At 43.4% G+C, this 27,516-nt stretch overlaps 1 protein-coding gene and 1 non-coding gene across 2 annotated transcripts in view; one reads left to right on the plus strand and one right to left on the minus strand.

Moving 5' to 3' along the window:
* The window catches only part of SMS (spermine synthase), a 63,231-nt gene extending 36,307 nt beyond the window's left edge, over positions 1 to 26,924 (plus strand). The window contains exons 5-13 of the mRNA XM_077770518.1: positions 2,851 to 2,941; positions 3,478 to 3,542; positions 8,234 to 8,409; positions 9,157 to 9,311; positions 10,326 to 10,415; positions 17,860 to 17,974; positions 19,253 to 19,332; positions 24,454 to 24,569; positions 26,401 to 26,924. Coding sequence (XP_077626644.1) covers positions 2,851 to 2,941; positions 3,478 to 3,542; positions 8,234 to 8,409; positions 9,157 to 9,311; positions 10,326 to 10,415; positions 17,860 to 17,974; positions 19,253 to 19,332; positions 24,454 to 24,569; positions 26,401 to 26,440 — 928 coding nt within the window. The 3' untranslated portion in view covers positions 26,441 to 26,924. The remainder of the gene's footprint in view (positions 1 to 2,850; positions 2,942 to 3,477; positions 3,543 to 8,233; positions 8,410 to 9,156; positions 9,312 to 10,325; positions 10,416 to 17,859; positions 17,975 to 19,252; positions 19,333 to 24,453; positions 24,570 to 26,400) is intronic.
* Positions 17,482 to 17,588, minus strand: LOC144236852 (U6 spliceosomal RNA). Its single transcript, XR_013336667.1, has one exon. It is a non-coding gene; the product is annotated as a U6 spliceosomal RNA (small nuclear RNA).
* Positions 26,925 to 27,516: the final 592 nt, after the last annotated feature.

Raw genomic sequence — 27,516 nt, forward strand, 5'->3', positions numbered from 1 at the left:
CCCCCCCACCCCGCTCCTCTCTCCCTAAGCCCAGATTTGTATTTCTATGTAGCAGACCTCCATATATGTGTTTAGCAGTTACCTCAAATGTACCTAAAATAATTTCTTCTTCAAGGGTGACCCCAAATCAACATCACCACCAAACTCTCCTCCCTTCCCTCCTCCATGCTCTACCGCAGTTAACAGCACATTTCCTGGAAGTAGAGATCTGCAGCTGTCCTTGACCCTTCCAGTTCCTACAGGCTTGTATTTATCCCCTCTGTGTCCTGGCCTCTTTTCTCCACCTTCCCTGCCATGGTCTCTTGCTGTCCCGGGTGTGGTCCATCCTTTGGGGACCACAGCAAATCGAGCCATGTCACCTTGCCACCCCAGGAGGCCTCTTCTCCACTCCAGGTGAAGCCTTGAGTCTCTTAACAGTCTCCTAACTTTGTAGCCAGGCCCTTCCTACTTCTCTACGTCACTTACTGAATTTTCTACCGTGTACACCAATTCCAGTTGTGTAGGGGGTCTAGAATTCTTCCTGGAAGGGAATTTTGACTGACAAGAGCTGTTGGCTTCTGAAAGCAGAAAACATGAAAATTAACATGCTTATTTTATTTTTTAAAATGTCTTTATTTTCGAGAGAGAAAGACAAACACACACACACACACACACACACACACACACACACACACACACAGAGTATGAGTGGGGGAGGGGTAGAGAGAGGGAGACCCAGAATCCGAAGAAGGCTCCAGGCTTCTGAGCTGTCAGCACAGAGCCCGACGCGGGGCTGGAACTCACGAACTGTGAGATCATGACCTGAGCCAAAGTCAGCTGCTCAACTGGCTGAGCCACCCAGGTGCCCCCTGCAACATGCTTATTTTAAATGTTTTTATTTTAGAGAAAGAGTACAAGCAGGGGAGGGGCAGAGAGAGAGGGAGACAGAGGGTCTGAAGCAGGCTCTGTGCTGACAGCAGAAAGCCCAGTGTGGGGACTTGAACTCACACATTGAGATCATGACCTGAGCTGGTCAGATGCCTAACTGTCTGAGCCACCCAGGCCGCCCGACATGCTTAGTTGAAAAACTTATTTTCCACACTGGTCTCCTTCTCTTGCTTGGTCAACTGGGACTCATCCCCATGGTTCCTGTCCTGAAATCTCACTTCTCTCGCCCGGGCATGGATGGGGGAGGCTAGCAGGCCACCTGGCTGAGGGGGCTGGCACACTGCTTCTGCCTGACTTCTGGCTAAAGGCCACATTGTGATGCTGAGACCCTGATCCTCAGCCACTTGTTCTCCACCTCACCGGGCCCCCGCCCCACAGATTTTCCTCTCTCTTTCTGGTGTTAATCTGTTGAGTTTGGTACTTGACCTTAACTTCCAGCATTGTTCGTGTTCTGTGTTCTCTGGCAGAGGACTCAGCTAGAATCAATCAGGTGGTTAAAGGAGATGTTTTTCTACCCTTCCCCCATCCCCAGCCTCTGTCCTTTGTGCTGCTGGTGGTGGAGGGGGAAGGAAAGATGGATTAGCTACATTCAGGTGTAATTGATTTGTGCTTTCCTGGGCCTGAGCTTGATTTTGGGCCATTTAAAGGCTGAAGGTAAAATTAACTAGTAGGGTTTATTTTTTCAATGTAAGCACACTGCCGGTATTCTCTGAACAGAATTCTTCTAATTTAGCATTTTTCACATGTTTCTTTAACCACAACTTAACACTAAGAAGTAATTTTATGTCATAACCCTGTACATACTTCTCTGTGTCTATACAGTACAGATGCACATGTATGACTGAAACAAGTTTTTCCAAATAATTAGCTCCTACTGCATGTGATACACTCTGATACTTTAAAATATTTTGAGAATAATGTGCAGATTATCAGATTAGCGGTCGGAAAGCATTTTTGAAGAAGCCATATAAAGTGTCTGTCAGATTCTCTCTCTCTCTCTTTTTAAACAACTCTTTATAGATGTAAAAACCGGGGCGCCTGGGTGGCTCTGTCGGTTAAGCGTCCGACTTCGGCTCAGGTCATGATCTCACAGTTCATGGGTTCGAGCCCTGCATCGGGCTCTGTGCTGACAGCTCACCCAGAGCCTGGAGACTGCTTCTGATTCTGTGTTTCCCTCTCTGACCCTCCCTGCTCACACTGTCTGTCTGTCTCTCTCTGTCAAAAATCAATAAAAAACATTAAATTATTTTTTAATGTAAAAACCATTCTTAGTCTGGAGGCTTTGCAGAACAGCTTGCAGGCTGGCTCAGGTTGGCAGTGTAGGGCTGCGGTGTGCCAGCCCCCATCTCAGTCAGTTTAACCACCACCTGCTTGTAGTCAGAAAAACACGGCGCTGGTTTGAACTCTCTGGAGGTTAATTGGGAGTACCCAAATGCCCTATCCTATCCTCCCTTCATCTTACGGCCGTGGTTACTAGGCCTGGCCCAATAACTTGCCCTGGATCCTTCTTCAAAAGCAGGTTCGCAGCAGCTTTTGGCTGCCTCAGACAGTAGAGCATGCTGATCTGAGCATCAAGATCCTTGATTTCAGGATCATGCATTTGAGCCCCACGTTGCGTGTAGAGTTTACTTTGAAGAAAACTTTAAAAAAACAAGTTCACAAAACTTGCTACTGAGTCGCTTTCTGGGCCCAAGAACTTGTTACATGAAAACGTTAGCATGTAGGGACTCCCATCTCAATCTTTCCTGATTGGTGGCTCCCTCACCCCCAAGAAGAGGCTCTCCTAAGAAACCAAAATGGTTAACTATGTAATTTAGGGAAAAAAGAGCAATGGTCTTTCCTTTTAATTGGGTGTGTTGATGTCTTTTTCTTGTGAATGCCTTGATACGATTCCTAACCTTAAACTTATACTTTCCTTTGTAGTTTTGCCAATTTGAGAATTTACCCACATGGACTGGTGTTATTGGACCTTCAGAGTTATGATGGCGATTCCCAAGGCCAAGAAGTTGACAGTGTTGGTTTTTCACTTTTATTGACTTTTTATTTACTTCAGTGTGATTATAAGTACTGGAGGGTCATTAAATGTCTATTTTAATAAAATTATCTTACTCAATTGCTGATGTCTCAGTTAACTTTAAACTTTCCTCCCTCCAGATAAATGATTTTAGAAGAAAAATAGTTGTTCCTCATTTATTGTTAGGAACCTGGCTTGTCGTCATTCCCTTGGCTGCTTGAATACTGAGTAATTTTACTTGCCGCCAGGTGGAATGTGCACCTTTAAGCGGGATGTTCTATGTGCCCTATCTTTCTGCTCTCCCCTTTCCCGTTATCTTGCTGGTGACTTAAACCGGGGTTAGGTCGGCACCTTGAGGGCTAGTTGTCGTGGTGTGTGGAACTAGGCCAGGTATGCGGACTGCTGAAGGGGTGGGGGAGGACCAGAGTATCGCACAGCTCCGTCACCACGGCCTCAGCCTCCTGGTCCGTAACTTAGCTGTTCCTCTTAGCTTGTTCTGTAAGTAAGCCCGTTGACTTCTTTTCTTTTCATTGTAGCTTCTGAACAAAATAGAAGAAAGAATGAAAGAATTGAGTCAGGACAGTACTGGGCGGGTGAAGCGGTAAGTTCACTCCTGAATGTCAGGTAAGATCATCGAGATGGAGGGGCGCCTGGGTGGCTTAGTCGGTTGAGTGTCCGACTTTCGCTTAGGTCATGATCTCGCGGTTCGTGGGTTCGAGCCCCGCGTCGGGCTCTGTGCTGACTGCCAGCTCAGAGCCTGGAGCCTGTTTCAGAGTCTGACTCCCTCTCTCTCTGACCCTCCCCTGCTCACGCTGTCTCTCTCTCTCTCTCTCTCTCTCTCTCTGCTAGAAATAAAACATTAAAAAAAAAAAAGATCATCGAAATGGCGGCCTTGTCCCCTTGTAGTGGCTGCTTTTGGCAACATGGTAGGCTGAGCTAGTGGGTGCCTCAGACCCAAACAAGACAAGGTAGAAAGGAGATCGGGAGTGAGTCTCAGGTCTCACTGTATAAAGCAGGGGGCTAAAGGGGCTTCCACCTCAAAGGGGAGTTAGAAAAATTCCCAACTTTGTCCAGTAAAGTGAAAAAGGTCGCTGTCTCTGCTCAGAACTCAGGGCTCCAGAGTGGCATCCAGTTCTAAGATTTAGGACAAGATGAGGTGACAGAAATTTTGCCTCACAGCTTCCAAGTAAGCTAACTTTGGGAGACAGTAAGAATTGAGAGGCCACCCATCTTGAGCAGCCAGAGGTCGGTTCTTTTCAAATGGTAATGAAGACACTTCAGCTTTTCCTGTTCTGACTGTTGACTGGTTAAACTTAATAGTTCCATTCCTTCCATCTCCTGTCAGTAGCTAATGGCTAGCGACTGTCATAGCGTAGAGCACAGATATGGAACATTTCTGTCACCACCGAAAGTTCTCTTGAACAGTGCAGAGGTATGTGTCCATGATGTCAGTTGTTAAAAGAGCTTTGATAGAAGTAGCTAACGGTTCTGACATTTGGAATGGACAGAGTCTTGGGTGGGTCCTGGCAGTTAAGAATAGGAGTGAATCATGGATGCCCAGCAAGTAATTCTCAGCAGTTTGCTCTTGCCCTATCTGGGTGGTTCCTTATCAGGCCCGGAAGAGTAGGAGACGGGTCCATTACTCACAACAGCAAACACTTTACCAGCGTTGCACCATCACTGATGGAAGTGACCAGAATACAGATTTCTCTAGTTGACAGCGCTTTCTAGAAGGGGGAAGTCATGTTGATAAGACCTAGGATGTGTAAGGACTGAATCGCTCAGCATGGTAAGTTCCTCAGCCCATAGGAAAGCTCTAGGGCGGATGTAAGGGTACCAGAAAGGTGGCTGATCTCTGGTAGGGTAGAAAGCAGAGGACTGCCAGTAAGCAAACGTAGCAGTCTACGGCTTGCCCACTTTGTTGAAATCTGTCAGAGTACCTAGATTCGTGTATCCCGCCTAAGTTCTGTGTACGCGTCCTCAGCTATATTTCCCTCTTCCCTGTTCTTAAAAACATGTCCACACTCACACACTTGTGGATTTTCCATCTGTCCCTGCTCGCGGAGTTTTCCTATCTGCACCAGCTTGAATTCAGCAGGTTCCCACTGTATTGTGAAATGTGTTAGCTCCATGAAAATGAATTGGCTGACATCAAAACGCCTCTGAATTTTATTGGTCTGACTTTTATTGGGGTTATTTTTAGGAGTGAGTAAATAGATGGAATGTGTTTGTGGGTTTCGGCATTCATGACCAGTCGGGTTCTTTGTTTTGGTATAGGAGTTTAGAGAGTGGAGCTGAGCTTCAGATTTTCAGTTCAAAATACAGACATTGCTTTTGCTTGTTGCTGCTTTTACATCTTTTCATAAAATCAGGGTGGAGGGGTCGAGAAGTTATTGGGAATATTTGGTGCTAGGCTTTTTGTTATTGGCCTCACAAGGACAAGGATGGTGTCACTTTTCTGTTTGGGGAATGGCATGGTTAGAAATTCAGCCATTAACAAGTAACATCTGAAATTATTATTCCCCTGTGGCGGATGACTTAAGTCTGAACTTTCAACGAAGAAATCATGGGATGTATTAGATAATTGGTTTTCTATTCTATTCTTCAAAAGAAAAGGAGCAGGAAAACAAGCTTACATCAGTTAAGTTGTGTTGGCGGGGGGTGGAGGCAGATATTGTGGTTTACACCGTATACCTGAGGCCCAGGACATATTTTACCTGACTTTCTCTCTAGGATCCATTTTCGATTTTCAGCAGTGACCGTTGAAACAAGAGTTATGTAGGGCTCAGCAATATCTCCTGTAGCCCCTTCCAAGGAAATGCCCTTCACCCTGGGATGAGTGCTTCATCAAGATAGGTGGCTTCTGCATCCTGTTAGAGATCTTTTTGTTTCTTTTCCAGTCTTTAAAAACCAACGTGGTGGGGTGCATGGGCAGCTCAGTTGGTTAAGCATCTGACTCTAGATTTCAGCTCAGGTTATGATCCCACAGTTTGTGAGTTGGAGCCCTAAATTGGGCTCCGCGCTGATGGTTTAGAGCCTGCTTGGGATTCTTTCTGTCCCTTCCCCACTTGTGCTCGTGCTCTCTCTCTGTCTCTCTCTCTCTCTCAAAATAAATACACTTTATAGGTTCTTTTTAAAAAGTATTTATTTTGAGAGAGAGAGAGGCAGAAGCAGAGAGAGAGATCCCAAGCAGGCTCCATGTTGTCAGTGCAGAGCCCGATGTGGGGCTCAACCTCACAAATTTTGAGATCATGGCCTGAGCCAAAAATCAAGGGTCGGATGCTCAACTGACCGAACTGCCCAGGTGTTCCAAAAAATAAACTCCAAAACAAAAACAAAAACAACACATTGTGTTGTGTGCACCTTGCTGGCTCAGCCGGTGCAGCATGCAACTTCTGATCTTGGGGTTGTGAATTTGAGCCCCACACTGGGTGTAGAGATTACGTAAAATGAGATATTTTTCTGGTGTATTCATTTATTTTGAGAGAAAGAGAGAGAGCACAAGCGATGGGGAGGGGCAGAGAGAATTGGAGAATCCCAAGCAGGCTCCGTGCCGTTAGCGCAGAGCCCGTTGTGGGGCTCAGACTCATGAACCATGAGATCATGACCTGCACTGAGATCAAGAGTTGGACACTTACTTACCCAACTGAGCTGCCCAGGTGCCCCGTTAATAAAATCTTAAATTGAAAAAGAAAAACAGAACCATTGTGTTGCAATCAAGGAAAGAGCTCTTTAGCCAAAGCACTAGTGACACAGTTGAGAACGGACACTTATTTTCACCGGGTTTGTGTGTAGTTCAGTAATTGCCGATAGCTGGCTGGTGGTCAACTAGCGGTGGATTTCCTCCCCTGAGAACCCGTAACTTGATATTTGTCATCTTCATCTAATGTCACAGGTGGTTTACTCCCCCACCTCCCTCCGCCCACCAGCCATCAGCCTGGGTGGAAGAGACTACCCTTGAGTCCTGTTTGCCTGTTCTGGAGAGAGTGGGTGGGGAGGTATTACCCTGTTCGGGGCACCACATTTTACAAGACAAACCTTTGGTCGGCTGATAATTCCAACAGCTGCATTTGTCCACTCGAAAGATCAAGTGGTTAAATCAGGAGTTGTTAGGATGAAATGAGAGTTTATGGGAATTTGCTTTGTAAATCTCTGTGTTGTTTCTAGTTGTTAGTGGTTGCTCAGAGGAAGCTTCCTTAAGAAAGGTTCAGACTGTTTTCCTGGAAACAGGTGAGTGAGCGGGGCAGAGTCATCAGAGCAAGTCAGTGACAGCATATGCCAGCAGCCGGCTGTTTTATTGTTGAACTGTCTTATGCTGGAGCACCACTGTATCTGAGAACACATGACTTGCACGTAGTTGTGTTATGTGTGCACAGAGTTCTCATTTTGTGTTCCTGTTAGATTTGCCAAGCCCCTTGTCTGGATCTTGTTTTCACTGTCATTTAGTGTCCTCTGCTGGAAGTTTCTAGTACCTTCACCTTGTCTAAAACACTGAACTTTTACAAAAGAAAGGAATGGGAAAAACATCAGTTTGCAGTCCTTGTAGTAATAATAATTGGTTCGGGCAAGAATTTTCTAGATGCCAAAGCTGCTGCTGGAAGTTTATTGGGAGGTCAGGACCTTCACCCAGTTTCAGAGGACTGCCTCACAGCCTGCTTAGTAATTTCAAAGGGAAAAAATGTACCACTGCAAACGGAGAGATCTGGTACCATCCACTTGAACCAAATGGTCACACTTAACATCTCTAACAATAGGACAAGCATGCATCTTCTGCCCCGGACGCGATGCTTTTGTAAATACGTGCCTATCAGGCAAACTGTCATGAGGGATTTTCTGCAGGACACCTGGAATTGGCCTTAGGTCATATTGCTTGCTTTTTGCACACTCATCATTCCAGGTTCACTTAAAAGAATTTTTTTTTGTTTATTTATTTTGTGAGAGACAGAGTGAGTGGGGGAGTGGTAGAAAGAGAGCAAGAATCCCAGGCAGGCTCGGCACCATCATCACAGAGCCTGATGTGGAGCTCGGACTCTGGAACTGTGAGATCATGACCTGAGCTGAAATTGGACGCTCAACCAACTGAGCTACCCAGGCGTCCCCACTGTTTTTTTTGAGTACTCTCTACCCACAATGTGGGGCTCATACGCTGACGGATCACCCCTGAGATCAGAGTCGCATGCTCCACTGACTGGGCCAGCCAGGTGCCCCTCCAGACTCACTTTTCAGGCAGCTTCACCAGAAGCAGCCTGTAAGCAGTTCCTGTAAGGCTCATTCCTTTTTCCTTTTTTCCAGATTACCACCCATAGTTCGAGGAGGGGCCATCGACAGATACTGGCCTACCGCCGATGGTCGCCTGGTTGAGTATGACATAGATGAAGTGGTATATGATGAAGATTCACCTTATCAGAACATTAAGATTCTACACTCAAAGCAATTTGGAAATATTCTCATCCTTAGCGGGGATGTTAGTAAGTATTCATTCCATCCCTACCCGAGTTGCGTAGCAAAGTGACTGTGTTTCCCTGACAGATACACCACTGGGGATTTGTCCTAGTTTGTCCTTGGCAGTGCTGTTCTTTTAAGAGGAACGTTTTTTTCACATTAACCTGTGGATTGTCTGGGCTTTCATGTTTTATGGCAGAGCCGTGAAAACTTTGATATTCCTTTTTCTTAGTTTTCTTAGTGCTGAGTATTTGGATAATACCTCTATAAAGAAAATGCTTATTTTTTAAGAAATCTTTTTGTTACAGACAATTTCAAGCCTAAGTAGGCAAAATAATATGGTGAACCCATGTATGTTCACCACTGAGTGACAACAATGAGCAACTCGTGGTCAGTCTTGTTTCCTCTGAACCCTGGTTTGCTTTCTCCCCCTCATATTTGGAACAACTCTCAGATACTGTATTTCATGTAATGAAAGATGTAATTGCTTTAGTTAGCATATCAGAACATCCAGAAAACTGAGTTTCCTTCAAGGTATGTGTGTGTGTGATCTGGATGTAAAATATCGTATTAGGTGTCAGATGGGTAGGGTTGACGAAAAATCCACAATCCAAAAAAATAAAAGTATCTACACACTGTTGACAGTTCTTAACGACCAAAAACTTCTTACATTTGTATTTTAGGCTAGATTCCAGCACTTTCTAGTATGGTGAATCAGGTCACGGTCTGGGTTTCTGTAGTCACCATTTTGGACCTGTTTTTTTCCTCCCTAGATCTGGCGGAGAGTGATTTGGCATATACCCAGGCCATCATGGGCAGTGGAAAAGAAGACTACAGTGGCAAAGACGTGCTGATTCTAGGGGGCGGAGATGGGGGCATATTATGTGAGATAGTCAAACTGAAACCAAAGATGGTCACAATGGTAGAGATATCCTTTGCTTGGACATCGAGTTCAATTGGCTTCTTTTGTTTTCTTCCTCCTTTTTGGTCTTAAGACTCTAGTTAATGTTATGAGGCAAATGTGTTAGAAATACTGCCTTGAACAAACATTTCAGTTTAGTACTAGTAGCCTTTTCATGTGGCTACACACAAAGCAGCAGAGATGCTCTAGTTGAGAAATAAAGAGAAAACAACCTTGGTCCTGTGTCTACTGCTTAGCACTTTCTGGAGGAGCTTCATGAGGAGAAAAGAAAGTTCAGTTCCTTTTGAGTGACCTTGGTACAAAAATGAAGTCATTGTCTCCTTCATCTTTGTTTTTTTCTTTTTTTTCTGGTAAGTATGATACCCAAGTTAGTGTTCTAAAATGTGTGTCTTACCTTTTGTTTTTTAATTTTTTAAATATTTATGTATTTTTGAGGGAGACAGAGTCCGAGTGGGGGAGGGGCAGAGAGAGAGGGAGACACAGAATCCAATGCAGGCTCCAGGCTCTGAGCTGTCAGCACAGAGCCGGTCGCGGGACTTGAACCCATGAACCGTGAGATCATGACCTGAGCCACAGTCCGACGCTCAACCAGCTGAGCCACCCAGGCGCCCTTCTTTATTTTACTTTTGGAAAGATTTTATTTGTAAGTAATTTCTCCATCCAGTGTGGGGCTTGAACTGACAACCCCGAGATCAAGAGTCACCTGTTCCATTGGCTGAGCCGGCCACCCGCCCCGTACCTTTTCAGGGTTCTTGGGGGGGGGGGGGAATCAGTTGTTAAGCATCTGACTTCAGCTCAGCTCATGATCTCATGGTTAGAGCTTGAGGCCCACATCCAGTGAGCCCCGCTTCTCCTCCTCCCCGATTCCCACCCTGCCCCTTGTGGGATTCTCTTTTCGCCCCTTTGCTCACTGGCGCGCCCCCTCCCCCCCCCAAAAAAAAAAACCCTGTAACTGAATTTACCAATNTCAGAATTCTTTGATCTAAATTCAGGATGAATTTCTCCTTGACCTGTTGGAACATTGACCAAATGGTGATTGATGGATGTAAGAAATACATGCGAAAAACATGTGGCGACGTCTTAGACAATCTTAAAGGAGACTGCTATCAGGTAATTATGTCTTCCAGATAACAGTTTTCAGTCAGTTGATCTGTTACTGACTTGAATTGTGCCTTCCTAAAATAGCTTTAAGTATAATTGGTTCAGAAGATAACTAGAGGTGGAGGAGGGAGAGTAAAATACCCCCCCAAATGAGAAGGCACTTTGCGACCAGAAGGCAAAGTAAGTATGCCACTCGATACAGGTTACACAGAGTTTTATTTAGAGACACTTACTGACAGGTGGGATCGGGTGGAGGATGACCGTGGCAGCTGCATAGTTATTCTCTACAAAGTCCAGACCGTAATCCACAGATTTTATAGACTGAGAGGATACACAGGAAGGGCATTGTAGTGAGATCAGCAGGTTTGCACGCACCTGATTGACAGCTGACCTTTAATTAGATTTTATGGCACCACCTGTGTATCAGGAAGGGGAAAGCCTGTGTTATCTCTAACAGATTCAGGGGAAGCTAAAACCTGTCCCGGCCTTGAGCGTCATTTCAAAGGTAGGTATAGCAGTCTTCGAGGTCCTGGAACACACAGCCCCCAGAGAGGTCACTGAGCAAACATGGACAAGGTGGAGGGCCAGAGGTGGACTCTGTCTTGTCGGCACTCTAATCCTCTGCCCTTCCAGTTCTTGGCTGAGATTCCCGTAAGAGAAAGACAGAAGTTGATTAACATACGTATTCGGGAATACTTTGGAGAGACCTAGAGATAACTGAGCAACTCCGAAGTAGGTGTAGAATTTAGGCTTAAGTATCATCTGAGTAAGGAAGGGGTCATAGGTGTCTTAGGGAGAGTGAGTGACTTTTAGTAAAGATAAAGGGCCCTTAGAAGAGTAGACAGGGCAGGTATGATGTTTGTGACAAAGTTTGTCTGGTGTTCCCTGATAAGGGTCAACCTTCTCTGGTGGAATTCCCCAGGGAGAGGACAATTGAGTTTCTTTCAGAGGCTCCATCTTTAGGCAGAAGAAGGCGAGTTCAGAGAAAGCTGCTCTCTGCCTTTGTGGTGTTTCAGATGCCTACAACTCAAAATGATCAATATACAACAGTGGCATATTTTGAGGTGACATGTTCTGCTTCAGATCTCTGTGTGACTTATGTGCGTATTTGATAGAACATTTGCTTCTTGCTAAGCAAATTCGTTTCTGTCCTTAATTGTACTGTGCTTGCAAGTTAACCAATCATTACCAGGTTGTAGGATACATTTTGCATTTTATTTTCAACATGCAGGTGTTTAGTGCTCATATCTACAATACTTACTAGATCAAGATAACCAAGCAAATACATTTTTTTTTAAAGTAGGCTTCACGCCTAGTATGGAGCCCAACGTGGAACTTGAACTCATGATCCTGAGATTAAGACCCGAGCTGAGATAAGCACCTGGGTGGCTCAGTCGGTTAAGCAGCTGACTTCAGTTCAAGCCTGGCATCGGGTTCTGTGCTGACAGCTCAGAGCCTGCAGCCTCCTTCAGATTCTGTGTCTCTTTCCTCTCTCTCTGCTCTTCCCCTGCTCACTTGCACACATGCGCGTGCGCTCTCTCTCTCTCAAAAATAAATAGAATTTAAAAATAAACAAAATTTAAAAGTTAGGTGCTTAAATGAGCCACCCAGGCACCCCAAGCGAATGAATAGAATCTTAAATGTGTACCTCCAGATTTATAAACAATTTAGATGAGTGCATTAATCTGTTGATATGTAAATTACTTACCCTTACCCCATCTCCCCTGATGTGTTTGCATCCAATTTTGATTTCATGGTCCGTGCGTGTTAATTTTTAAGTTAAGCAAGAATTCTGTCTCTATTAAAATGTAGTTGTAATTGTTTTGTGGACAAAGGGAAAGAAAGATACATATATATTTCACATATACTGTTTTGAGAGTTTAAAAAGGGAGAGGGCATTAGGTTCGTCAGAGCGTGACAGGTTTGTTTCGCACAGATCTAAAAGTTACCATTGTTGGCAAATAATGTTTGCATTGTTAGCCAGATTCTCTGGCCAAGGTGTTTTAACATGTAATCCACACCTGTACCAAGTGGGTTTTATTTCAGTTTTATAGGTGAAGGAGATTAAACTTAGAGCGTTCAAAGGACATTTTATACAAGGTTACGGGGTACCTTGAGAAGGGTGTTCAAGATTCCTGTCTCCCTGGCTCTTTTTGTAACTTCCTTTATGTGTTCAGAAAAACAGTTTAAGTGTAAACAGAACCAAAACCCCAAACCTACAGTAATGTTGAGGTGTAGATTGTGGTAATTAGAAGCTGGATGTATCTGGGACAGTTTACTAATGTGCTAGGAAAACAGCTCTTGACTTGCAAGTCTGTTTGAAGACAGAGCACCAAAGGTAGGTAGTGACGTTGACATTTAGACATTCTAAGGAATGGTAAAAGTAGTATTTTATTTGAAATGGTTTGGCTTTTGAGGAAGTTGGGTGCCTGAATGCACCCCCCTCCCACTTTGCTGGATTAGAACAACCATTAAGGGGAGCCTGGAACGTTCTTCTGAGGTTGAGAATTCTCTGGGTTCGTTCACGGAGCTGGGGGTTCCTGGTCTGGGGGTAGAAACAGGCAAGCCCCTTAGCCATTAAAATACTATCATTAAAAAACACCAGGTCTTTGCGCATGTTTATCATTTGAAAAACAGATAATTACTCTGTTGACCATTTTTAGAAAATAGAAAATGTTCCAAAGCTCTCCCCATTCCTTTTATAATTCTAGAGTAATCTTAATACCAAAATCCTTAAAGTAGTGCAAAAAGAAAATAAAGATTGATTTTGATGAGTGTACAAGATTTTCAAGTAAAAGAGTAAGTTAAATCTAGTGGTTTATTTAAAGAACTGTATTAGGCCCCAGAAAGATTTCGTTGAGAAACATAAAGATGGGAATCTTGAAGTCTGTCAACATAATTCATTATATGAAGTATTTAAAAGAGAAAATAATGTGTTAATAGATGACAGAGCATTTAGGTCTGTCTTTAGTGACAAGTGTCTTTAGGACACTTGGGGCACCTGGGTTTCTTAAGTTGGTTAAACATCCACCGTCGGGCTGTGAAGTGAGCATGGAGCCTGCTTGAGATATATTCTCTCTCTCCCTCCCTCTCCCTCTCTCTCCTCTCTCTTCTCCCTCCCTCCTTTCCTCCCTCCCTCACTCTAGTCCTCTCCCTTGCTTTCATGCTCTCCCCCCCGAATAATAAATAAGTAAAACATAAAAAGTATATTTGTAAAAGAGAAACTTGAAGATAATGTTCTATAAAATGTCAAAAAGATAAGGCATTTCCATTAAAGTAAGAAATAAACTGAAAATGCTTATTAATTCCTTTATTCATTTTTGAGGCATTAGCTAATGTAGTAAGGTAGAAAAATGAAAACAGTAAAAATATAGAGAGAATCATTTGCAGATGATATGAATGATTAGAAGATGTAGGAAGCTGACCTAGAAAACTAGTTCAGCTCATGAGAATTTGGTGAAGTGACTGGACAGAGACAGTCTAAAAAAATTTTTTTAGTTATGTTAAATGCAAAGCAGTTTGAATAGAAATTGGAGGTGGAACTGGGCCAGAGATCCTATTCAAAATAATGACCAATTGGGGTTTTTTTTTAAGCCTTTTATTTTTTTATTAAAACAATTTTTTTTACATTTATTTATTTTTGAGAGACAGATTGAGACAGAGCATGTGCAGGGGAGGGGCAGAGAGAGGAGGAGACACCAAATCTGAAGCAGGCTCCAGGCTCTAAGCAAGCAGTCAGCACAGAGCCTGATGTGGAGCCCGAACCCATGAACCGTGAGATCATGACCTGAGCCAAAGTCAGATACTCAACCGACTGAGCCACCCAGGTGCCCCAAGTCTTTAATTTTAATACCAGTGTAGGTTACAGATGGTTATATTGGTTTCAGGTGTACTAATATAGTGACCCAACAATTCTGTATATTACTCAGTACTCAGCGTGATAAGTGTCCTCATAATCCCCTTCACCTAGTTTGTCCGTCCCCCCACCCACCTCCCCTCTAACCATCGATCTGTTCTCCATAGCTAAGAGTCTGTTTTTTGGTTTCTCTCTTTTTTTTTAATTGTTCATTTGTTTTGTTTTTTAATTCCACTTATGAGTGAAATCCTATGGTATTTGTCTTTCTCATGCTGAGTTATTTTGCTTAGCATTATACTCTGGCTCTGTCCATGTCATTACAAATTGCAAGGTTTCGTTCTTTTTTATGGCTAATATTCCATTGTACACGCCACCTCTTCTTTATCCATTCTTCTGGAGACCTATGTAGAAAAATGTTGGCTGTGGCCAGTGTTAAAGATGTTCCTGCCTATGTTTTCTTCTAGGATTTTTGTGGTTTCAGGTTCCACATTTAGGAAAAATGGCCCATTGTTAAATACCTAGGAGTATGTTTAAATAAGAATGGTATTGTGGGACTGGTAAGAATTAGGTCAAGATTATATTGAAAGCCTATAACTGAAGTTGGAATACGTGGAGAGACATGTGATATTTTTAGAATGAGAATACTGCAACATTGTAACTTCCTAATTACAACTAATACCAATCGGAATCCCAACGAGGTTTTTAGAATTAGACCAAATGATATCAAGTTGATTTGTAACAGTACATACCTAAGAATTNGTACTGCAACAGTGTCTGTAACTTCCTAATTACAACTAATACCAATCGGAATCCCAACGAGGTTTTTAGAATTAGACCAAATGATATCAAGTTGATTTGTAACAGTACATACCTAAGAATTGCCAAGAAAACAATTTTAAATAATCCACACTGAAGGGAGATTTGCGCTGTTTGTTAATTTACTGATAACGCATAGTAATCAAATAGAGGAAATATGATATTGACACAGGAATCGACAGATAAGAGGAATGACACAGAGACGTTGAACATGTCTGCGTGTGTATTCGTATATACACAGCTAATACATGACTTAAGTTATATTTCAAGTTCGCTTGGGAAAAGGAGATTTAGTTGATTTTATAAACGGTGCCAGCACAATGAGCTGTTCATCTCCATGAGAACAAAGTTAACATAATCTTAGAAGCCATAGAAAAACTAATCTCAGATGGCTTAAGCTCTAGATACATAAACTGAATACATTTAGGGAAATTTAGCATGTTTAATCTTGAAGTTGGGAAACCTTTTAAAGAAAGACAAGAAACGCGGAAACTATAATGACCACGTAATACCATAAACAAAGCTGAAAAAGTAGTAATAAATGTAAAAATGACAGGGATTTAACCCCTTTAATAATACAGAGAGCCCCTCCCTACAAGTTAAAATTTTAAAATGAGGATAACTGAATCGTAAAATGTGAAGGATATGAACTGGTACTTCTCAGGAAGTGAAAATCAAATATCCTGTAAACTTGTTTTTAATGTTTATTTATTTTTGAGAGAGAGAGAGAGTGTGAGCACACAAGCAGCGGAGGGGCAGAGAGAGACACACACATGGAATCTGAAGCAGGCTCCAGGCTATGAGCTGTCAGCACAGAGCCCGATGTGGGGCCCAGACCCATGAACCCTAAGATCATGACCTGAGCTGAAGTCGGACGCTTAATTGACTGAGCCACCCAGACGCCCCTGTCCTGTAAACTTATAACGAAATGCTCACCCCTGTTAGTGGCTCTGCAAGTACATGTTTTCCACACGAGCAAGGTACTTGACACAATAGAGGAGGGCCAATATCCAGTGCTGGGGAGGATGCCAAGGAAACAGGTGCTGCTCTCAGTCATTGCTAGTCGGAGTGTGAATGGCCATCAAAACTAAAAAGTACATGCCTTTTGTCTTAGCGACCCAATGTTTTGAGGGCCTAGCCTACAGACAGGCATCTATACAAGGAAGTTAAGAGTAGCACATTTTTAGTGGGATGATACCATTTTTACAAAAACCATTACCTGGAATGGTGTTAGATGAAAAATGTCAAGTTCGGCATGTGTGTGATCCTAGCTTGCTTGCTTTTTGATCCTGGTTTTACGAAAGAGAACGAGCATTTGTGTTTATGTGAGAAAGTGTGTTGGTACAAGTGTTGTCCTTAGATGGTGTATTAAGTGAAGCAAGTTACCAAACAACAGGAGTATAAAATTGTGACTGGGGATCTGTGAAAGACCATTCATAGGAAGAATTCTGAGATAGGTTGTTTTAGGGAATTGTGTGTGGCACACTTGATTTCTGACTTACGTGAATTTGGTTACATGAGTGTGTGTTTTGTAACTAGAAACATAAAAGGCCAGGAGAGTAACTCCTGCCAGCTCAGGATGTTTCCTGCAGCCAGACGCATCCGCAGCACATAGCCGCAGCACTTCAAAGAGAAAACGAACCCCAGACTTCTGTGCAGTTGACCCTTGAACAACGTGAGAACATGCGGGTTAGGGGTGCTGACCACCTCCACACCTAAATCCCCACCACACAGTCAAAGCTCTGCCAATAACTTTTGACCACCCCCTCCCCCAAACTTAACTTCTCATAACATGCTGTAGACCAGAGGCCTTAGCAAGAATATAGATAGTAGAGGGGCACCTGGGTGGCTCATTCGGTTAAGCATCTGCCTTCGGCTCAGGTCATGATCTCACCATTCGTGAGTTCGAGTCCCACATTGGACTCTCTGATGTGTGCACAGAGCCCACTTCAGATCCTCTGTCCCCTTCTCTCTGCCTCTCCCATACTTGTGTGTCCTCCCTTTCTCTCTCTCTCTCTCTCAAAAATAAGTAAAAACTTTAAAATTTGTATTCCTAGAAAATACATTAGCATGCCTTAAAAAATAGATTAACACATTTTGTATGTTATATACTGCATTTTAAAAGTTTATTCGTTTATTTTGAGAGAGAGAAAGCACACACAGCAGGGTAGCGGCAGAGAGAGGTGGGAGAGAGAGAATCCCAAGCAGGCTCCACACTGTCAGCACAGAGCCCGACGCGGGGCTCGAACTCATGAACTGTTAGATCACGACCTGAGCTGACCTGAGCTGAAATCAAGTTGGATACTTAATTGACTGAGCCACCCAGGTGCCTTGGCTCCATTTCTTATTTTAGGTACCTTTGGGCAAGCTATGGTACCTGTCTCTTCTTTCTCCCTCGCTCCCAGAAGTATGGAACACCTCACACATTAGCATGTCATCCTTGCACAGGGGCCATGCTAATCTTCTCTGTATCTTTCCAATTTTAGTATGTGTGCTGCGAAAGCCAGCACTGCGTAACCTCTGTTAACGTTGTTTTCCACTTATAAACTAGGAATAATAATAGTACCTGTAGACTGTGGCTTACATTAAATGAGAAAGCATACTAAAATATATAGTAGGCATTGAATTGTAGCTCTTGTAGGCATGGATGGAAGGCATTCTTGTTCATGGACGCATTGTGGGTCTCAGCAATGGCTTGCATTTTCCTCCCTCCTGTACAAAGGGGTTGCCTGCTTCCACATGAGTTGTCTCACATGCATCTATTCCTGTTCTCTTTGGAAGGTTCTAATAGAAGACTGTATTCCAGTACTGAAGAGGTACGCCAAAGAAGGGAGAGAGTTTGATTATGTGATTAATGATTTGACAGCTGTTCCAATTTCCACATCTCCAGAAGAAGGTAGATTCTCTTTTTTGTTTTCTAACCGAGACAATGTTCGTGAAAATGTTTTTCTTGGCACCTTGTGAGAATGAAAGGCTCTTAGAGATTGTCTACTTAGTAATAACTTCCTTTATTTTTTCAAGGTAGTTAAACTGCGGCTCACAGTGGAAGATGGCTGGATTTGGCTTTGGTCATATCCTGTTCTGTCACTAACTAAATGAGCACATTTACTTAGTCATTTGAGAGAAAACGTTAAATAAAATGACTCCGTAATCACATCATTGAGAAATTCGCTTGTTTGGTAATTTACTTACATTATGTGATTAAAAATTTTTTTAATGTTTATTATTTTGAGAAAGAGAGACAGTGACAGTGCAAGCAGGAGAGGGGCAGAGAGAGTGGGAGACACAGAATGTGAAGCAGGCTCCAGGCTCTGAGCTGTCAGCACAGAGCCTGATGCAGGGCTCGAACTTAACAGACCACGAGATCATGACCTGAGCTGAAGTCAGATGCTTCACTGACTGAGCCATCCAGGCTTCCCTATATTATGTGATTTAAAAAAAAAAAAAAAGTTTATTTACTTTGAGAGAGAAAGAGACAGTGTGAGCAGGAGAAGGGCAGAGAGAGAGGAGAGCGAGAATCCCAAGTGGGCTCTGAGCTGTCAGTGCAGAGCTTATGCTGACGCGTGGCTCTTACTCACAAAACTGTGAGATCATGACCTAAGCCGAAATCAAGAGGCGGTCACTTAACTGACGGAGCCACCTAGGCTTCCCTACATATGCTGTTTAACTTGTACTCAGACAAACTGGTGACCTTTCTAAGCAACACCAGCAACTACTCCCCTTCAGACCACATGCTCTAAATCACTGCTGGTTCGGTGTGTCAGTGTTAAGTGTTTTTCTATAATCTTGGCCTTCCTGCTGAGTTAGCAGACTGAGTGCCCACCTGATGACCCTTGCTGTTTCTCCCTTGGGATGTTGCTACTTCCCTCTTCAAGCTGTTGTCTTTTAGACTTCATCCACTGCCTTTCTGTCTAATCTTTATTGGTAGTGTGAGAGCAGTGCTAAGCACAAGGACATTTCTTTTGACTTTGCTTGAGTATACGCATGTGTGTGCAAGACATCCCAAAATGACAGTACATTTTCACGAATAAGCTCTTGAATATGGAATCTTAAGCTCTTGGCTACTACTTTCTTTTGTTGGTATTGTTGAATATTAATGTGAATATTTGACATTAGATGTTTTTGGTGCATGCAAACCCATATTTATAGAATTTAATTTTTTTTTAATCTCCAGATTCTACATGGGAGTTTCTCAGACTGATTCTTGACCTCTCGATGAAAGTACTGAAACCGGATGGCAAATATTTTACACAGGTAGACACTTAACTCTTTTTTTCCCAAAACACTCAATAAGAATTTTTATATTCTGTGTTTTTTTTAAATGTTTTATTTATTTCTGAGAAAGAGAGAGACAGCATGAGCAGGGGAGGGTCAGAGAGAGAGGGAGACACAGAATCCGAAACAGGGTCCGTCCAGGCTCTGAGCCGGCTGTCAGCACAGAGCCTGATGCGGGGCTCAAACCCACAGACCGTGAGATCATGACCTGAGCCGAAGTCAGACAGACGCTCAACTGACTGAGCCACCCAGGCGCCCCAAGAATTTTTATATTTTGAAGTTTGCATGCATATTACTGAAATTTGTATCTGTTAAGGATAGAACATCATAACCGGATTCTGTTTCTTCAAACACCAACTTTGTAAATAGCTGACCTGTCCTCTCCGGAATTAATGAGTTCTCTTGTGTCCTTTTATTGCCCACTGTCCTGATTTATCAACCTTGGGCTGTGGCTGTAGTATGAGTTCCTGTCACCAGATGGAGACACAGATTGTGATTTTATTTTTTGGTGGTTTTTTTTTTTTTTTTTTTTTTTTTTTTTTTTTTGTGTTTTTTTTTTTTTTTTTTTTTTTTGGATTTCTTTCTCCTCATCCTCTCGGAGATTCTTCATTGGAAAGCCAATTTATCAAGATAAAGATTAGTAAACTGCTTTAATTGTAATATGAGCTCCTGCCACCAGATGGAAGCAAAAATTTTTTCCCCATTCTCTAGGAGATTCTTAAATTTAAAAGATAAAGTTTGTATCTTGTTAAGTAAATGTGTGTGTGTGTGTGTGTGTGTGTGTGCATAACCTAATAAAGTCCTGAAGAAATTCTGAAAATGATCACAAAAGGAGCTAAATACCGATTGAGTTTTTTTATGGTACCCTAGTCCCTCGATTCATAAGCAGAAAACGAGCACTTACCCGGGCAATATTGCACGCTGGTCCCTGTAATTCTTCAGTGTTGTCAGGAGACCTCCCCCACTCCTTTAAAAGCAATTGCATATATAAATGTCAAAAGCTAGTAAAGGGGTCTTAACTTGATTCTCCCAAGGAGGCCTTTTAATGCAGGCCCTGGGCAGTTGCTGGGATCTGAGATTAGTAATGCTGAAAACAACTTGGAAGTTCTTGTGAGACACCTTGGGTTAGTCTTCAGCCCATCCTGTTTTCCTTCTCTGTCCCTTGCATGTAAGACCCCACTCGCCTCCATGGTGATTAATCTTAGACCTTGAACTTGCTGAAAGTATTGGAAAGCTCCGAGGGTAAGAAACAGACAACTGTATATGAATGGAATGGTTTTTTTGCCTCATGTTTAGAAATGATCTTTTTAACACATTATAGACTTGACTCTTAAAATTTTCTTTAATGTTTATTTTTCTGAGAGAGAGAGGAAGACAGAGTACAAATGGGGAGGGGCAGAGAGAGAGAGAGACAGAATCTGAAGCAGGCTCCAGGCTCTGAGCTGTCAGCACAGAGCCAGACGCAGGGCTCGAACTCACGAACTGGGAGATCGTGACCTGAGCTGAAGTCGGACACTTAGCCGATTGAGCCACCCAGGTGCTCGTAGACTTGATACTTTAAGGCAGGGGTTTGCAAGCTACACGCCAGGTCTTACCTACTGCTTATTCTGGTAACGTTTTCTTGGCAAACAGCCACACCAGTTCATGATGTTCTGCCTTTGGCTGCTCTCATGCTAGAGAGACAGCGCTGAGTAGTTGTGATGAGCACTGTATGATTTGCACAGGCTAAACTATTTTTTGTCCGGTCCTTTACAGAAGAAGTTTTCAGACCGGTGCTTTATAGAAGTGTACAATGAAACCTGGTCAAAGTTGTCTTATTCTTGTGAGAGCCACTCAAATTCAGTGATTTAGGTTTTCTCATGAGTAGCTGTTTCTCAAGCAGCGCATACGGAGAGAATTTGGTTCCCATGCTTCTGCAAATAGAAGTCTCGTGCAGCTTAAGTTGGAGAAGAATGTGAGGTTCTGGGATTTTTCACCAGAAGAGACTGAAAACAATTTGGATCCACTATAAACTAGTCAGTTTGTGGCACACAGCAGGCAGAGTTAGGAAGAAAGACAGTGTGACCGTTTCCTTTTGTTGTATTTGCCTGCTGGACTGTTGTCTTGGGGGAGTTGTTATCTCAGTGTGGGAGACTAATAGAAATGCTTGCTGAACAGATCACCACAGCTGGTTTGTCAATATTAATGATCCAGGCTTTGATAAGTTGCCTTTGTCAACCAACTTTTACCAAAAATCACATATGCCCAGAGCTGTCCAAAAGATATATAAGGACATGTTTCCTGTCCCTGCATTCATTACAGTTGGAAATGCAGGGCCATCTCCTTTATAATACCCTGGGATCACGTGGTACTTAGGGGTGGTTGAATGTACCACGTGGTGAGATTCATACGAACTAAGAGAGTGTAGGCCTTGGAAGAAGCAGTAGTTGAGTCAAGAGCAAAGGGTGGTTTGATTCAGGATGTCCTGATGCAGTTACTTACCATAATGTACTTTTTATTTTCAATTTTTAAAGTTTCTTTATTTTTTAGAGAGAGAGAGTGGGAGACAGAGCGAGCAGTGGAGGGGCAGAAAGAGAGGGAGAGAGAGAATCCCAAGCATGGTCTGCTCTGACAGCACAGAGCCTGATGTGGGGCTTGAACTCACGAACCATGAGATCGTTACCTGAGCCGAGATCAAGAGTTAGACGCTTAACTGACTGAGCCACCCAGGCGCCCTTGTAGTACTTTTTTGAAACTGCCATGTGATAATGCTAAGGAGATCCTCTTGAGTCACGCCTGCCCCCCCTTCCCTGAGATGTAGCTTAGAACTAAAGTGTAAAGATGGAATGAAATGTTTCATGATGCCAGCTGTGGTTGTCAGTCCAATGAAACTGAACTGGTAGGATGGGAGCAGATTATTCTGCCGTTTTTCTAGATCTTTGAGTTATACATCAGATCTGGTCACTTCACACTTGTTTAACCTGTCCGTGAGGTCACGACAATTTTCCCAGCTCTGTGACAGCAGTGATTTCAGATTGGCCAATGTAACCATGCTTCATCTCCCAGTTAGAAGCCCAGAAGATGACTCTGGAGCATGGCCTAATAAGTCCCTGGTGTTTGCCTCTCTCTTCGGTGCTGTTGCTGCTCTTGGGAGCCTCCGCCGGGATGTTCATGTGCACTGTTACGGCGGCACGGAAAAAACCCAGTATGTCTTTCTTAAGACAAGAAAAAAATGTATTTCCATTTAAATACACAGGAAAGTAAAATGTATCCCATCACTTTTTTGGGGTAGGTCTTCATTTGTGGTGAAGTTTCCCCCCCCGTTTTTAACTGCTTTTTGGCAATGTTGCGGAAGAACAAATTGAAACTTTCCCATTTCCTTACCACATTCTCTGTAACGAGGTCCTCCCATATGCCTTCAGGAAAGAGAGTCTGGTGTCCATTTTCAGATGGCAAGAAAAAACACGGAACTGTGCACCTAGGTGGCATTTCCATTCTATAGCTTCCCCAGCGGTGACATGTTCTAAAAACATCCAACAGTGTTTTCTATTTGTGAATCTTAAATTACATGTGTGGTGTTTACATACTCTCATGGTGAACTCGATGTGGAAACCAAATTATATACCGGTGAAGGGCACTTTTGGCCAAATCCCACTGCAGGACCCTAGATGATGGGTTACTAAACAGGCTGGCACTGAAGGACGACGTCATGCTGAGCGAGTGTGTTAAGTTAAAACCGCCAAGGCTGGCTCTCCGAATAGGTCTCTGGCCCACTGGCCTGTGGCTGGTTGGGTGGTTTCAAAATGCCTTTCTCGGGGATGCTTACATCACAGAGTGCCTTCGTTTGTAAATGATTTTCATTTTACATTGTACTTGGCTGTTCTAAGGCAAACTGGTAGTGAAGTTCTTCAGAAGAAATGGAATCCGCACATGTATTCAGTATTCAGTCTGTTAAGAAATTCATAGGTTAAAAGGGAACAGGTGGTATTAAGTACCCATTATGGAAAGCCACAATTCGGGAAATTGAGCTAAAATGATTAAAAACAACAACAACAAAACCTATCCCTGACCTACTGAATGAAAATCGCTTGCGATTCATATGCACCTTAGAGATTAAGAAGCACTGCTCTAGGAGTGCCTCCCTCACTAAGTCAGGGGAGCCTGTGACTCTTGCCCGTGGGGTTGTGAGTTCGAGTCCCATACTGGGTGTAGAGATCACTTCAAAAAAAGAAAAAAGGCGCTGCTGTAGAACTAGGCAGATCCTGTATTCTTGCAGTAGCGCCGCCCTGTTCTGGCCAGCATCTGAGTCATCCTTTTTTTCCCCTTCATGGTCATAGTGGCTGCTGCAGCTTCACATGCCACATCTAGGTTACAGGCCGGAAGTAAGTGGAAGGGGCGAGTCGCCCTGGTTAACCTTGATTGTCCAGAAGCATAAACTTTCCCGGTAGCCTCCAGCAGAGTTCCCTCCATCTCGCTGACCACTCCTAGCTGCTGGGGAGTCAAAAGGTGGTGGCAACAAGGGGAGAAAAATGAGAACAACGAAGTCAAGAGGAAATGTTAGATAAGGAGTGGAACTGTGGGATATCCTTAGTATACACGTTGTGAATAAATTTCTCTTAGGCCTCAAAATCACATATTTAGGGGAAAGCATGGAAGTATGAATATAGTTCTTGGTCGATGTCTTAGATTCTTATGAAGGTCGTAGTTTTAGGCCATTCTGGAAATCAAGAACATTATCTTTCTGATGTTTCATTCTCAACACAGTGGTGACTAGTGGAAAAAACGTTTTGAATGGCTTTATGCGTATGAAGCTTTGCGAATTGCTTGGTGTTGATACCGTGACTGTTTCACTAATGGGAAATTGGTCTCCCTGCTTTCTGTAGCTTCATTCTCTGAATAATGTGAAATAGCTTGGTAAATGAGGTAGAAGGATAATGAGCTCATGGGTCTATAAGTAGAATTGAATGCAGTTGGTCATAGTACAGAAGCCTTCTCTCATTTTCAAAGAGGAACTTTCATCTAAAGCTAAAATTGTTTTCAGTTATTAGAGACCTTCAAATGAGTGGGAGCCTTCAGTAAGACGCAAGCATCCCATTGTTTGCTTTTCTGTCTTTGTTTTAGGGTAACTGTGTCAATTTGACGGAAGCCTTGTCGCTCTATGAAGAACAGCTCGGGCACCTGTATTGTCCTGTGGAATTCTCAAAGGAGATCGTCTGTGTCCCTTCATACTTGGAATTGTATCCTTGGACCATAACATTACGTTGTCAGATCAGAATTCCCAAGTGAATCCCATTTCAGTCCAACATTTTAAATCCCAGTAATAAATGGAATTAGCTCTATACTATCTAAGGCCATGGTCTTCAGACATGGCTGCACATTGGAATCCCCTGAAGCTTTAAACTACTACTGATTCCTTTGTCCCACCCTCAGATCTTCCGGATTAAGCAGCACTGGTTCTCAAAGGCTGTCCCCCGAACTGCAGCACCCCCTGGGGCCAGGTTAGAGAGCAGATCCTCAAGCGCCACTCTGACCTCCCACTCCAGCAGAAGCTGGCAGAAGCCTGGTGACCTGCCCCAACCGGTCTGCCAGGAGATTGCTGTGCGGGTTAAGCTTCCGAAGCCCTGGTCTAAAATACTACGCGAGGGGTGCCTGGGTGTCTCAGTCGGTTAAGCGTCTGACTTCGGCTCCAGTCATGACCTTGTGGTTAGTGAGTTTGAGCCCTCCATCAGGCTCTGTGCTGACAGCTCAGAGCCTGGAGCCTGCTTCAGATTCTGTGTCTCCCTCTCTCCCTTCCCCTTTCTTGTTCATACTCTCCGGCGCTCTCTCAAAAACCAATAAAAATTAAGAAAAAGTACCACCTGAGCTGTAGCTGGCGAAAAGACTGAATATGCTAATTCTACTTTTTTTTTTTTTAAAGTTTATTCATTTTGAGAGAGAACGTGGGGAGGGGAGGGGCAGAGAGAGTCCCAAGCAGGCTCCACACTTGTCAGCACAGAGCCCGACGCGGGCCTGGATCCCACGAACTGAGAGATCACGATCTGGGCCGAAATCAAGAGTTGGATGCTTAACTGGCTGAGCCACCCAGGTGCCCCTCATTCTATTTTTTATATTAAAATCGTCCTACTTTCATATTAGTTTCTACACTTCACTTGATTCTGAGGACTGCAAAGCTAATGTTGGTGTTCTTCATTAGTTCCACTTAGTAAAGGTAGCCCAGAGAAATCAAAGAACCCAGAGAAAAGGCAGAACGAGAGCATGGTCACTGGAATTCTAGTCTCCAGAGAAAAGCTTCCTCATCTGAGGTGGGCAAGTCCGGTTTCCTGTAACAACAGTCTTCGTTGCTGTCTAGAGAGATCCCGTGACTGCTGCTGGCCTCTAGTGAGGTCCTTGCCCGCAAACCCCAGCAGCCTCGACAGTGACACGGGCCATGAGAAACCCCTGAGTTGCCCTGGAAGGAGGGGAGCTCTCTGTGTGTGCTGGGAAGTCATTTTCGTTCTGTGGAAATCTGTGGATCTCTCCCCTGACCAAGCATCCACCTTCATCAGGCCTTCCTTCTGGAGCACTTCTTCTAGGCAAATGTTTATATATGGAGATCGTAGAGATCAGTTGATAACATTTGGAGAAGGAGCTTCTGCCCTCTGGCTCCCCTCCATCCTTCCACCTGTTTCTCCTCTTTCTCCCTCCTTCTCATGTTCTCACCCCTCCGTCCCTCCGTCCCCCCTCCCCGCCAAGTCTCTCACCTTCCCACCCTTCCTTACCAAATTAATTCCCTAAAACATCCTAAAGACTTGGGAAGCAGCAGCATTACCTGAGGGAATATCTGTATGCCTTTAGCCGTCTCTCCACTTTGCTCCCCGCTCCTCCCGACCAGACCAGCGTCCCAGTCACAGGCGGTAGGGATGCAGACTGTTACGGGGGCCTTGTTAAGAGGACCTCCTTGTTACCACTGCAGTGCTTTAAGCCATGAAACTTGCATCCATCTTCCAGTTTGTGGGCCAGCAAACGAATTTTAAATGCTGTCTGTTCTTCTTTGAAGTATCTGTGCTTACTCCTTGACTCCCTGTCCAGGTGGGTATTTTACACTGTTTGGAAGAAAGCCAGTCCTTGAAGATCGTTGTCTCCAGTCGTGTGTGCTGCAAATAACCTTCCTGACCTTCATATGCTGTACATGACATCGAAAGGAGTCAGGCAATTGATTGTGAATTCCTTCAAGTTTTCTTTTCTTTTTAATTATTATTTTTAATTTAAAAAAAGCAAATGGAAAATGTATATTTTGATGAGCTAGGGTGTTATATTTTTTGAAAGTCAGCTGAAGGATGATTAGACAGCACAGCGAAGGCTGCTAAATGCACTGAACCCCTAGAATGTGATTTTTGTTGCTTTCTTTTGTGTGTGTGGGCTTTTTGTTTTTGTTTTGGTAGACTTCAAATTTGGTTGTTTGGAGGAATGAACATCATTGTTTTCATTCTGGAGGGAAGTTCTTGATGGTGTTTCTTTCGCAGAAAATTGACTTAGTTATTAAAATTTGGTGCTTATAAGAAGGAGTTAAGAACAAATGAATAGCAATGCTTCGATTAAAATTATAAATGAGACGTTCATGTGTTTGTCGTTTTATTTCAGCCAGGCCCCGGCTTTCTCACTGCTGATCTCACAGAACAAAAGTGTCTCCTGGTGTCTTTGTAGTTCTTTTCTATCCGTGCCATTTATCTCTTTATAACAGGATGGCCTTAGGGCCTTTTTTGAACAGTAGTGATGACTTCCTTTACTGCCGTGGTAAATGATACACAAGCTATTACGTTCACCAGTTCTTCATTATAAAATTGACCCGAGGAGAGGCAAAGATTTGGCCTTACTGGAAAGTTGAAAGTCAGAGGCTTATTTCTATTCCCATTCTTACTGGTATGTTAGATGTGAAAATACAGATCATTTTGGATTGCTGCCGTGAAACTTTTTAAGGAGGTTCTTAGATGCGCAGTTAGATGAAAGTCTGTAGAGGCCCACAGCAAGAGCGGCGTAAACTCAGCTAAGGAAGTGCGGGCAGCTTACAGTGTGCATAGTGTATTTGTGGGTGACAGTCCACATCCAAGGTGAAAGTATACTGACTTGGACTTGGCTTGTTCGACTTTGATGGTTCTGTTGTTTTTTGTAACAGCTTTATTTTGTAATCACGGCATGAGTTCATTT

Source organism: Crocuta crocuta, unplaced genomic scaffold, assembly GCF_008692635.1.
Source record: "Crocuta crocuta isolate KB4526 unplaced genomic scaffold, BGI_CrCroc_1.0 scaffold488, whole genome shotgun sequence".
Taxonomy (NCBI): domain Eukaryota; kingdom Metazoa; phylum Chordata; class Mammalia; order Carnivora; family Hyaenidae; genus Crocuta; species Crocuta crocuta.